Source organism: Myxine glutinosa, chromosome 14, assembly GCF_964187855.1.
Source record: "Myxine glutinosa chromosome 14, kmMyxGlut1.1, whole genome shotgun sequence".
Taxonomy (NCBI): Eukaryota; Metazoa; Chordata; class Myxini; order Myxiniformes; family Myxinidae; genus Myxine; species Myxine glutinosa.
This window is the reverse complement of record NC_136274.1, coordinates 69,741,799-69,756,462: the sequence shown is the minus strand read 5'-3', so window position 1 is coordinate 69,756,462 and position 14,664 is coordinate 69,741,799. Positions and strand designations below refer to the sequence as shown.

At 41.3% G+C, this 14,664-nt stretch overlaps 1 protein-coding gene across 1 annotated transcript in view; it reads right to left on the bottom strand.

Annotated features, from left to right (window-relative positions):
- Nucleotides 1-14,664, bottom strand: part of LOC137439879 (transmembrane protein 132C-like) — an 862,966-nt gene that overhangs the window by 176,151 nt on the left and 672,151 nt on the right. Inside the window, exon 4 of the mRNA XM_078768431.1 lies at nucleotides 12,732-12,918. Coding sequence (XP_078624557.1) covers nucleotides 12,732-12,918 — 187 coding nt within the window. The remainder of the gene's footprint in view (nucleotides 1-12,731; nucleotides 12,919-14,664) is intronic.

The following is a 14,664-nucleotide window of genomic DNA, read 5'->3' as shown; positions in this document are numbered from 1 at the left end:
CAGAACGATGTACAAATGCCAAACAAAAAAATTGGTGCAAAATGAAAACACAAATAATCCATATTTGACATTGACATTTCAAAGTATATGGGCAACTGCCAAAAAAAAAAATATATATATATATATATATATGTATATATATATATACAGACTTGGCATTTAATATGGATTTTTTTTTTGTGGGGGTGAACTTGCTTTTCAAGATGTCATAGTTCCAAAAGTTCATTGGAATTATGTTGAAATTATTCTAGATTTTGTTAATGTGACCTTTAAAAGAAACAAAAATCACATTTGACATTTCGAAGCAAATAAATTGATCCTTGAAAGTGATGTAAACTGATATCGAACTCAATTCACGGACAGTACTGTGTTAAACTTCTGTACGTTTTCCAGAAGTATCTCTTTATTTTGCACATTAGCCAAAAAAAATTTCAACAAAAACAAAAGCTAAATTATGACTGGGATTACAGACAGTAAAATTACAGTTCAGTACTTCGTGAAACCCCCACGAGCATTCAGGAAGCACGTACACGTCGAGGCATGCTGTTCACGAGATTTGCCAAGGTTTGGACAGGAATCGCTTGCCATGCAGTGACAATAGTCTGCTGCAATTCATGCACAGAGGTCGGCTGCTGGTCCAAGTTGTCGATTTGATGCGTTAATTCTGCCCAAAAGTTCTCTATCGGATTCATATCCGGGGACATGGCAGGCCACTCCATATGCTCTACACCATGGTCAGCAAAAAAGTGTTGGATCATGCAAGCACAATGAGGCCGTGCATTGTCATCTTGGAAGACAAAGTTTCCTCGAAAGGCTGCACGAGCAAATGGAAGCAATGTTTCTTCCAGAATGACCCTGTACTTGAGCTGGTTCAGGTTTCCATTCAGAACAACCAGGTCAGTTTTGCCCCCTGCATGAAAAGCAGCCCAAACGGTCACCCCACCACCTCCAGCTTGGACTCTTGGCACTATACAATCTTCGTTGTGGGCTTTATGCACTTGTCTGCGCACTCGGACGCGGCCATCTTGACGATAGACCAGAAATCTAGACTCGTCACTGAAGGTCACGTGATTCCAGTGTCCTGGCTGCCATTGACGGTGATCTCTGGCCCACTGAAATCGGCGCTGGCTGTGTTGTCTGGTCAGGCGTGGCTTTCTCAGGGGAGGCCTGGCACGATAGCCTGCTTGAACCAGTCTTTGGTTGACTAGCCTTCTGGATACAGGCACATTTGTCAGTTGCTGCCACTCAGCCCTAAGCCGATTAGCTGACTTGGTACGGCCATTGCAGACTAACCGGTGCAGCTGGCGATCATCTCTCCTTGTGGTTCTGCGTGGATGTCCTGGCCTCAGGATTGGAGTAGGGACACCCCTCTGAGCATTTCGTTTCAGGATCTTTGACACCTGACCTTGAGTGATGCCATACTGCCGAGCAATAGCACGCTGTTTCATGCCAGAATTTCGTAAAGCCACCACTCCATGACAAACAGCATTGTCAAGTTGACGGACCATCTCCAGAGGAAGCGGCAATAACTTTTGTAGACATGCAGCAGTTGTTTTCCACTAATACAGAACGCAACAACCCTTATATACCCGATTGTGAAGCCAATCGTCAAATGTACCTGTCCTTACATTTTGTCACGCCACCTGTGATATAATCCTATTATTGACTTCTTGCTGCGAAAGACAATCAGTGACATGGTTCTTTCAACAAAGACATCACCGAAGGGTAAAATAAACTCACCAGATTGATATACTGAGTTCAGAAAGTAAACCCGTCAAGAAAAAAAAAAATTCCATATTAAATGCCAAGTCTGTATTTATCTATCTATAATTCCAGTAATCTCTGTGTGTATGTTTGTATGTTTGTATGTTTGTATGTATGTATGTATGTTTGTCTGTGACCGCTGTTTCTCGACAACTACCGGTCCGATATACTTGAAACTTGCCAGGTATATTGCTGGGGACCCGAGGATGTGCCTTTTCAAGGTTTGAAATTAATCGGACAAGTAGTTACCGAGCTATGGCGATTTAGCCGTTCGCCGTTCGCTTTGGCGTTGCGAATGGACCAAACCATTTCATGTAAATAGAGGGGGGGGGGGGGGGGGGGTTCTGTGGTCGTTGCGAATGGACCAAACCATTTCATGTAAATAGAGGGGGGGGGGGATTGTCACCGTACTCGCAAGCCGTTCGCTTTGGCGTTGCGAATGGACCAAACCATTTCATGTAAATAGAGGGGGGGGGATATAATTTTAGATATATATATAGTACGGGCATATATATAGTACGGGCATGCCCTAGTCTATCTATAATTCCAGTAATCTCTGTATGTCTGTATGTCTGTGACCGCTGTTTCTCGACAACCACGGGTCCGATATACTTGAAACTTGCCAGGTATATTGCTGGGGACCCGAGGATGTGCCTTTTCAAGGTTTCATATTAATCGGACAAGTAGTTACCGAGCTATGTCCAAAAAACGATTCAACCAATCAGAGAGCAGCGAGTTATCACGTGTGCCGAACGTGGCGAACAGACTCTGCCTCGGACGGCACATTTGAGAGCGTATTCATTTATTTCACGTTGGCAAACTATGTTGGCGTTAAACTATGTTTTAAAACTAATTAAAACTAATTTGCGATTCTTTCGCTTTCCTGCGCGTTTGTGCACGCTATGGCGATTTCTTTACCAAACTCCGCAAGCCGTTCGCTTTGGACCAAACCATTTCATGTAAATAGAGTGGGGGGGATTGTCACCGTACTCGCAAGCCGTTCGCTTTGGACCAAACCATTTCATGTAAATAGAGGGGGGGGATTGTCACCGTACTCGCAAGCCGTTCGCTTTGGACCAAACCATTTCATGTAAATAGAGGGGGGGGGGGGGGGGGGGGATTGTCACCGTACTCGCAAGCCGTTCGCTTTGGCTTTGCGAATGGACCAAACCATTTCATGTAAATAGAGGGGGGGGATATAATTTTAGATATATATATATAGTACGGGCATGCCCTAGTATACTATAAGAGAGCCATTTGTCTGTCTGTCTGTGTATCGCCATTTTTCTCAGAAATGGCTGAACGTATCTTCATCAAACTTTCAGAGGTTCATCAGTGAGTGCCTAGGAGTGTTTTAGGCAAAAGAAAGAAAGTTGAATTTTTTATTTATAAAGTTCGGTTTTTGGGGATTTAAAAAAAATCGTTTTATAAGTGCCTGTACCTTTATAGCTATATGCAAGTTAATATTAAATTATCCCCAATTAGTGAGGTTCATCAGGGGAGTGTTTTAGGCAAAAGAAAGAAAAGAAAAGATTTTTTTTTTTAAAGTTCGTTTTTTGGGGGATTTAAAAAAATCCCTTTATAGTGCCCGAGCCTTTGTAGCTATATGAAAGGTAATGGGTAATATTAAATTATACCCGATTAGTGTGTGTGTGTGTCGCAATTTTTTGAGATGGCTGAACGGGTCAACCTTTCAGAGGTTCATCAATGAGTTATGGGGAGTGTTTTTGTTTTAGGCCAAAAAAAACAAAAAAAAATTACATTTGGAGAAAAAATGTTCGTTTTGTATATATATATTTTAATCACTCTATGCCTATGGTGCCTGAACCTTTGTAGTATGTGTGTGTGTGTGTGTGTGTGTGTGTGATACCATAATATTAAATATAAATTTTCCTTATTGGGTGTAGGTATGGTTTTAGGTACCTACAAAAAATTGGAAAAAAAAAGATTTCTTCAAAATGCTAACAGGATTAGAACATCACTAGTACCCCTCCTAGTATATCATAGTTTTAAAATACTGTTAAAACTCATTTGCTAGTTTTTGTGAAAAACAGGAAACATTTGAGCAAAAGACTGGTAACATGACAAGGAAATGGTTTCATGGCAAAACACGGGTAACAAAATGTAATTCAGAACATTAACAGGAAATTACAAGGACCGGTAAAAACTAGAAAGAGCAATCAGAGAATTAGGAACCTATGACATCATCATTAACATATGTTATTACCCATGGAGAGTTCTTCACAATGAGCCATGTCTCAATTTTTTCTATGCAGCGCTTTCGGAGATATAGAGGTGCAAAGGTTTTCGGTTTTTCCAAGATGGTGCCCATACCACGTGACCTATGACGTCATAATTATCAGTAAAAAATTATACAGGTGAAGTTGCGCCTATGGTGAAAATTTCCTGTCAATCAACCAACGGTTGCAGAGAAAATCATTTATTCTGTGTGGACAGACAGACAGACAGACCGCCAAACAAACGGACTCAAATGCGAGGGTAAAAACTCCTTAGGTGAGGGTAAAAACAAATTACAGGTTTAATAGTCTCATGTGTGGCATTTCTGTTTTGCCATTTTTTTCAGTAGAATCTTGGAAACAGTACTTAAAACCATCTAAACAAGCGTTACGCCTCGGTCCCCCGTCGGGGAAGTGATGTGAGTTGACAGAGTGGAAGACGCAGAAAACATGCTATGATATGATATTTCGCTCACAAGGTTCAGACATACATGGAGGCGGCCATCTTGGATGTTGACGTGGCGACCCAATTTTCAATAGCGTTCTTCCTTATGCCTAGATACACCCACACACCAGATTAGAATTTGGTACTTCGCTTATTTTTCAAGATATTCCGCTCACAAGGTTCAGACATACATGGCGGTGGCCATCTTGGATTTTGACGTGGCGACCCAATTTTCAATAGCGTTCTTCCTTATGCGTAGATACACCCACACACCAGATTAGAAGTTAGTAGTTCGTTTATTTTTCAAGATATTTCGCTCACAAGGTTCAGACATATATATGGTGGCGGCCATCTTGGATTTTGACGTGGCGACCCAATTTTCAATAGGGTTCTTCCTTATGCCTAGATACACCCACACACCAGATTAGAAGTTGGTACTTCACTTATTTTTCAAGATGTTCCGCTCAGAAGGTTCAGACATACATGGCGGCGGCCATCTTGGATTTTGACGTGGCGACCCAATTTTCAATTGGGTTCTTCCTTATGCCTAGATACACCCACACACCAGATTAGAAGTTGGTACTTCGCTTATTTTTCAAGATATTTTGCTCACAAGGTTCAGACATATATATGGTGGCGGCCATCTTGGATTTTGGCGTGGCGATCCAATTTTCAATAGCATTCTTCCTTGTGCCTAGATAAACCCACACACCAGATTAGAAGTTGGTACTTCGCTTATTTTTCAAGATATTCTGCTCACAAGGTTCAGACATACATGGCGGCGGCCATCTTGGATTTTGACGTGGGTTGCACCCACACCAAATTCGAATGCGGTCCTTCGCTTACGCACACACACACGCACACATGCACGCATGTACGCACGCACGCACGCCCGGACGGAAGGACGGACGGACGGACACACGGACGGAGGGGAAAACCATAGTCCCCCTTTCGCTCCGCGGTGCGACGGGGGACAATAAATCACTGATTAAGAAAAATGATGCCAGTTTTTTTTAAGGAATATCTTTGGAAGCCATCTTGGATTTCAAAATGGCCGCCATTTACATTCCTTCGCGATCAAATTTCAAAATATAAATGTTGCCTTACAACTTTTGTTCTACCTAATCAAATGAAAGCTCTTTTAACCTGTGCGACAAGTGGTTAGGGAATAGTTCTACTATGTTAAATAAGGAAATTGTCTGTATGTGTGTATGTACAGTGCCTTCAGAAAGTATTCACCCCCCCCCCCCTTGACTTTTTCACATTTTTGTGTTACAGCTTGAATTTAAAATAGATTAAATTGAGATTATTTGTCACTGATCTTCAAATAATACCCCATAATGTCAAAAGTGGAATTGTTTTTTTTTCAGAAAACTTTCCAAATCAATTAAAAATGAAAAGCTGAAATATCTTGAGTCAAGAAGTATTCAACTCCTTTGCTATGACATTACAAATTGAGTTCAGCTGATTCAAATTTACTTTGATCATCCTTGAGATGTCTCTATAACTTGAATGAAGTCCACCTGTGGCCAATTCAATTGATTGTACATGATTTAGAAAGAAACACACCTTTCTGTATAAGGTCCCACAGTTGGAAGTGCGTGTCAGGTCAGGGAGAGCAGAAACTCTACTGTGAAGTCCAAGGAACTGTCCGTAGAACTCCGAGATATAATTGTGAGTTCCCAAGAGCACAGTGAGCTCCATCGTTAGGAAATGGAAAGAATATGGAACTACCCAGACTCTTCCTAGACCTGGCTGTCTGACCAAACTGAGAAACTGGGGAAGAAGGACCTTGGTCAGGGAGGTGACCAGAGTTCCTTGGCTGTGACGAGAGAACCTACCAGAAGGACACCAATCTCTGCAGGACTTCACAAATCTAGGCTTTATGGGAGAGTGGCCAGACAGAAGCCACTCCTGAGAAAAAGGCACATGACGGCACACCTGGAGGTTGAAAAAGGGCACGTGAAAGACTGAGAGGGAAGCCCACATCGTGACAATACCGCATGTAAACCAGAGTCTGAAGTGTCTATACATTTAAAATGATGTTGATTCATTTGTTATATTGTTGAAATTCACTTGCAGACCATTTGCCTGGAAGATGGGCGTGCGAGACCTTCGGATTAGAGATCGGAAATACTGATGCATGCTGGGATCGCACACTCATGTGTCGGATGTGTCGTCCTGTCGGACATTAACTTGTACAAACAGATATTGATAATAACGATATAAATTAATTGATGTATTTATCTGATTATTTGTTATAGTGACGAGAAGTGAGGCCTCTATGTGGTTGGGGTCTTGCATGTTGTACGCAGTGTCTTGAATTTCAGCCCCTGTCGTGTCATTGAAATAACACCAAGTGGTTTGACTCACCCTCTCATCCTTCCAAGGTAGGCAAAATGAGTACCGGCTTCATGTTACCAAGGGCAACGCATTTGCGGCAGTGCCGTGCTTCCAGAAAATTATGCAACCAGCAGACACAGGCCACATTCAAAACGGAAACTTTTGTCTGTCCGTCCACAAATGTCAATTTATGATCGAGGAACAACTTAGTTTCAATTGATTGTTATATTTTGAATACGAATCGGACCATGAATTGGAAAACAAACCTGCCGTTTAGCAGTACTTTGCCTCGGATTTCTTCCCGATCGTGCATGCGCAAAGAGGAGTGAGATGAAAAAAATTTACCCTGTCTGATTGTCTTTTACTCTGTTTACTTAAACTGCAGTCAAAATTTTTTAAAAAATCAGCCCAAACAGGAAACAGCGTTTTTGAGGATGTCATTCATAAAGGACACAAACAACAAGCACGAATAACTGATGTACCGTAATGTGTTAAATAAGGTGGTTTGATAACCACTGAGTAAACGACGGTAAACCTCTGGAATAAATTTTCTATACGACCTTTAAAATCTTTACTTCATATAAATTTAATTATACTAGTGATAATATTATTAAAGTGGGATTTTTATTTAATTTAATAAATTTAATAATTAAAAAATTTAATAAAATTTATTATTAAAGTGCTACGCATGGGTGGGAGGCCATAAGCAAACAGACAATGCAGAAACGGCGAATGCTAAAGCATAAAACCAATAAATTCCACATTACTGTAGCACCTTCAGTCGCACATCAGACATGGACAGCAAGTTCGTGAAGGACTTCCATGAAAAACGTACCCGTTCACAAACAAACAGGTACGTGTGTTCCATTCCAAGTCAATAGCGAATCTGCATATGGCAATCCGCGAATTTCACGTTTAGAACGTAAAACCATCACTGCATTTCGTCATTCACTTGAACTCGATATCTCTTTTTTCATTCCAAACAGCATAACTCCAATCTCAAATACACATTAATATAATAAACTTTTAACAACATTCGTGACATGAACAAATATTTAAATCCGGATGTGAAGTTCCGTACGGTTGGGTGAATACAATTACGAATTCAAAATCGTACTTGTATTCACTCGATTCAAATCATCCATTGATACTTTAACAAAACGATTAACATGATTAACGTTTAACGATTAAACATTACGATTGAATGACGGTTGTATTGGGATATTATCAAACCCGTGCATTGCCGTAATCTGTCCACTTCCGCATTCGTGGCAGGTTCGTAATTCTCATCAAAATCTAAACAGTATTTGTAGAATTTTAATAAAAGCCACATCACTGTTCATATCAGTAAATATTATTTCGGTAAATATTATTCCATCGTGTTTGGAAAAACTGGAAAATTGGGAAAAAAAATTGGAAAAACAATATCGCCTATTTTACTCCAAGGGGTCCCAGGAATACCCACCCAAAATATCATTGCAATCGGTACAGCCGTTTTTGCGGTACCTTCGAACGGACAGACGGACATTTGGTGAATTATAGTAAGATACTTGAACGTAGAATAGTGTACTATTTAATTATATATTATATTTAATTATATACGTCGAATATTTAATTATATACGTAGAACACAAATCAACTTCTTTTCGCTTCAAAGAAAATCTCTACTTTTGCAGTTCTTGGAGATGTTAAATGAGGTGGTGTATAAGAAAGAATGCATCAACGGCGCTAAACTTCCAGAAAATTTTTATATGACATTTAAAATCATTATTTTATTTCAATTTAATTATATACCTTAACATTGTGTGGGGTAAGGTGTTCTATCAACTCTCTAATTACTTATGTTGTTTTGTTTTATACCAAATTATTTTACTGGCAGGTACATTTTATTAATTATTTTAATTGATAAGAATTTTCCAATATGTTACCTCTTGTTTTTTTAAAAATGAAAATCAACAAATGGAGTATTATACAGATGCATGCTGGGATTGCGTACGCGTTTGCCATACGTTTGTGACGATCGCCTTGTCGTTTCCGCCCCGTGTAACGGCCTATTTTGTTCCTTCCAGAATCAAAGTTTGTTTTGACCAACTACTCCGGTTGTTTAGAGTGAGTTGGTAGGGTTACACAAAATTGCTATTGTGAGGATTTTTTTTTTTTTTTGTATACAAGATCGAGGCTCGTGAAAGAGCTAACATTAATCACACAAAACAAAACAAACAAGGATAATAATAGTTGAGTAAAGCCTTGTTAAGAATCCTTCCCCACTCGAACTGCTGTAAATGTCACATGGAACTTTAAAAAGAAATTTGGATTCTGCACAATAATCAGCCCTGTCATGGATTATCTTAATTGGCAAACGTCAGAGTGGTGTAGTAGTAATCTTTTACAGTACTGCAGTTTAATATCAATCACGCACTATGAATTACTAAAGAAATGAAATATAAAACATTCCATCTGGGTTACTGTGGGAAATGGCCATGGCATGCCAGCTTGTCATAGCCGTGTTTAATGGTCACTGGACCTGCAAACACATTTCCGCATGACTACTCAGAGTGCCAGCAGCATCAGTCTTGCTGAAAACGCAAGTATAGGCCTCCGCTGCCAATAGGGACGTATAACGAATATGGTGCGAATCAGCAAACTGATTCATTCGTTGGCAAAATCCAATTCTGAAGAGGACCAGGGCCTACATTATTAGAGTAAGGAAGAGGAGAATTAGGACTGTAGTAGAGCAAGGGTCTCTCACCCAGAGAGTAGTTAATGCATGGAATGGTTTACCTGGAAAGGTAGTAACAATAGATGGTTTAAACTGGAATTAGATAGGTACCTACCTAGAAGCATGGGGGAGAGAGGGGTGATGTACCTGTGCCCACTCCTCCAGTAAAATTAGGTACATAAACTGAAAGATTGAATCAATGTGGTGTTTATAAAGCACATGCATGATGGTCCAAATGGCCTCCTTCTGTATCCAAATTACCTGTATGACCTTGTAATATAATAACTGGAAACAAGGGCAGCAGAGAAATGGTTTCACCTCCATCTTTAACTGCACAGGTGCGCCTTTTGAATAATTAAACCTCGTGTTGCTTACCACCTCAATTTAGGTTATAAATACAGATTTATAATCAGGTTTGTACGGTGATAATTAAAAGCTACAGTTTAAGTCTGAAATTGCTGAGGGACCAGCACATGATTTGTCCAATTGGATGGAAATTGTTTCACCATACCTGTAATAGGCATTTGTAATTGCAGACAAAGGGATCCTTGATGCTGGACAGATGGGCAGAGTTATCTATTCCATGAGCTTGGGTATATTCACACCGGTGGTAAATCCGCATGGTTGGTTGCTCAGATCCAAATGCACAACCCCTTCCTATGCTTCATGTAATTAAGGTCAAAAAAAAAAAGACTGAAGTTCAACTGTGAGGACGTGAAATCAGCAGTGTGGACCTTTAAAAAAAATGTGACGTCATGCAAAAAATACAAAGACATAGATAAATACTTAATCAGTAATATTAATTATGATGACAAAATGCTATGTCCAACATTATTGTGCAAAACCTGGTGTTGGCTTATTGGTTAAGGTGGCTGGCCTAAGATCTTAGGGTCTTGAATTTGAGTCCCTTTAGCCCCGTTAAATAACACCAGGTGGGTTGATTCAGCCTGACCATCCTTCCGAAGTTCGCAAAATGACTACCGACTTATTGGTAACAGGGGGCACTGCATCAGCGGCACAGCCACACTTCCAGAAAATGATGCAACCAGCACCCGCAGGATGCATAATAATATAATATTATACAAAGGTGCATGACTTACCTTTTACCTGTCTAGCCTGTGTTTGATTCCTGGCGAGACTATAAACACTGAGGGGACGCAGGCGGAGCGTTACATCACAAAACGCACCGTCCTTCGGATGGACGTTAAACTCGACATCCCGTCTGCTGGCATTGGTTGCTGCACGTTAAAGATCCCACAGTGTCTTTCAGGAAGAGTCGGTAAGATATCGCCGAACCCAGAACAAATTACAAATTCCAGCTCTGACCTACAGGGGGCACTGCGTCAATGGCACAACCACGCATTCTGCCAGGATGCAAACAAGGTATAGTCTGTACCTTTAATGGAGATATGCGACTTATGGGAGAGTGCATGCAAATGGGTGTGCTAAAATGGTAGTATTTGAAAATAAAGATACCATCTGACTGTAATCATAGGAGGTAAAGAAATAACAAGGAGCAAACAAATAAGAAAGACCGGAAGATTCCTATTTTAACAAGATATAGAACAAGTACAGATACATTCAAAGTACACCACCCCCATGCCAAATAAATAAATAACATCCTCTAGCGGGCAACATTGCCGGGGCGCCTTCGGCCGGTGATGACGCAGTGCAGCACATGGAGACGGAATTGGGGTGGAGTGGTGTACAATAATTGATTGATTAATTGATTATTTACGTCATTAAAATAAATAAATAATAATCGTAAAATAAATAATTTCTTAATCAATTGGCTAATAGCATCCCTAAACCACCACAGTTTCATTTGAATCTGTAGCTGTTTGAAGATTAATTAAATATTTAATCAATTGAAAATAAATAAATAAATAATTGATTACTGAATAAATAATTAATTGATTAATCAATTGATCAATAAATCAAAAAAAACATTTACAGCCAAATCATTTGGTCATTGTCGTGTCCAAATATCAGCGTCCTAGCTCAAAAGGTGCTAGAGATATTGCTCGGATGAGAAAGAAAATAAATAAGTACTTAATAAATTGATAATGATTCAGTAATTAATCAATTAATTGATTAATTAATTAAAAAGAAAAAAATATGTTTTTGCTAAAGCACTTGTTCACTATTATGCCAAAATTTCAGCTTCCTAGCTCAAAGGATGGCTGAGATATCGCCCGGACAAACAAACAAACAAACGAACAAACAAACAAATCAGAGACTGAGGACTTGCCGGAATGTACTTTTTTTAATCGGCCAATTTGGATCATTAAAAGTAAATAATGACCTCTGCCAAAGTTCAAACGACGTGGGTTTAATTTCTACATGAGAGAATTCCACATAGCTATTTGGGCGGTGTATAAGCTAACAGATCGCTGTCTCCATCGATCTTGCCAAGGCCGTAACAGCTATCAGCTCAAAATCCTTTTAACTGTTGACTTGGTAGTTTTTACAATGAAGGAAACACGTATCGGGAGTACATACGACATAGCGATTGTGAATGTGACAGCTCTGAGGCGTCTTTCGCTTCGCATCGCAGTGACGGCGAGCACCAACATGGCGGCTGTAAGATTAAAATCTGGCTTCAAGCCCCCTCTGCACCCAAAGCCTTCAACCAGACATATTAACACGCTCCTCCCCCTTCATTCCCGTTCTTCAAAGCAAAGCGGTAAAAATTGTTGTATCGCCATTATATATTACTAGTAACGGTACCCGCCCGAAGGGCGGGGCTTCAATTGGGAGGCGCAAATGATTGGGTGACCATCGTTTTGGGTGAAATTGAGCTTGACCTTGGGCCCAGAGAGTTAAAAATTGGGCACAGTCTATTCCAGGGCAAGGCCAATATGTGTGTAAAGTATGGCGATGCTATGTGCATCGATGTAGACATAGTACTGCGCACAAACAGACAGACAGACAGACAGACAAACCAACCAACCAACATACTTGCCGGAATCTATTCCGGCAAGTAACAAACAGAGTGAAAACTGAGTGCTCCCTTTCGGCACGCGTCATCGCCGTGCCCCCTTCGGTGCCCGGCGATGACGTCATGTTGCCCCTGGAGATGGAATAGGAAAGGAGCGGTGTACAATGAGAATCGTTTTAACATTGGTAGATGTAGCAAGTCTACTTTTCTCACCGAACGGGTCTCTTGACTCAGTCAAGCAGTGTGTGCGTGGACTCAGCAGACACGGAGGCCATTACTCACCGCGGGAAAGGCTCGGATGAACTGTGGCCCTTCCAGGCTCGGGGGCATTTCTGTGATGACAGTGTCAGTGTTTTCTTCCGCTATTTGGCCTGGTCTGTAGACTTGCCAGAGCAAACGGCCTTGCCTTGGTGACGTGTCGTTCTGAACCTTCACCGTTAAGAGAATCACGGTCTCGGCCTTGCCTTGCCTACGAGGACAGATGACAAAGAACATGATGTGAAATGTTAGTGACTTTTTTTTTTGTCATTCAACCATTTTGTTTCCACATCATAATTGGGCTAGGTCTTTTGAAGCAAGGCCAGCACAGCAAACAAATCAGCCAAAATTGTGCAGTTCATACAGGGCCCACAGATCTTTTGGACCACGTGATGGTATCCTCAGGGATTCTTACCAAATAAGATTATCTCACTTTGGCTAGGCCTTGAGAACTAACTATTCGTTATCCACCACCGTGTGCACGGCTTCGAGTCGCGGACACTGATGGATGTAAGTCTGAGCTGTGCGTAGAGCGGGGCCGAGCATACTCCGGGATGTGAAGCATTCCAAGAAAAATACAATAAGCAAACGTCATATGTTGTGAGCAATGACCTGTGGAAATTGTGCATAAAAATATGACGCATTCATTTTCCCAGGTGTGGTCATTAAAGCACTGACATTCCTTTTGCACATTTCTTCCAGGGAAATTTATGTCTGCACACGACAATGCGTGATGGAGAACCTGCTCGTACCAATGGTCCCAAAAAGTACAAATGTCCTCACAATAATTATCTGCTTTATTTATTTTCCCTGTGCTGCTATGGAGTGGGGGCGGCGTGACAAGGAGGGGGTTCCAAGAATTACGTTCAAAAAGTTATCCGAACGAGATGCTCACAATTCCTCAAGACAACCAACTTTGAAATTCTTGGATAAATAAGGAAATTTATAGATAGGGAGAAAATATGAATGTACTTTTATTTATATGTGCAGCTGCTTATGGACCGGGTAGGATTGGCCACCTTAGAGTTGTCTAACCTGGGTTTGAATCCCCACCCAGATATGAACTGGTGTTTTTCCAGCAGGGCGACACATCATTGCACACACACCATCTCTCAGGAGGACATGACACAGGAGGGCCCATCTTACATTATTGGACGCTCGTGGATGTTAAATTAACCACAGGGTCTTTCACGAAGAGTAGGCGACGTACCGCCAGGCACCATGAACACATTACAAATTCCTTCCGGTGACTCACCAATGTGAAGGCAATGGCAAACCACCGAGCCTACTCACTCAACCGCTCAACATAACACAACCGCGGGACCAACCCGCCCAAGATAACCAAGCCAGAAACCACCCCATGCATGTCCAAACCATACAGCACGACCAAACCATACAGCACGACCAAACCATACAGCACGACCAAACCATACAGCATGACCAAACCATACAGCATGTCCAAACCATACAGCATGACCAAACCACCCAGGATGACCAAACCATACAGCACGACCAAACCATACAGCATGACCAAACCATACAGCATGACCAAACCACCCAGGATGACCAAACCATACAGCACGACCAAACCATACAGCACGACCAAACCATACAGCATGACCAAACCATACAGCATGTCCAAACCACCCCATGCATGTCCAAACCATACAGCACGACCAAACCATACAGCACGACCAAACCATACAGCATGACCAAACCATACAGCATGACCAAACCACCCAGGATGACCAAACCATACAGCACGACCAAACCATACAGCACGACCAAACCATACAGCATGACCAAACCATACAGCATGACCAAACCACCCCATGCATGTCCAAACCATACAGCATGACCAAACCACCCAGGATGACCAAACCATACAGCACGACCAAACCATACAGCATGACCAAACCACCCAGGATGACCAAACCATACAGCACGACCAAACCAT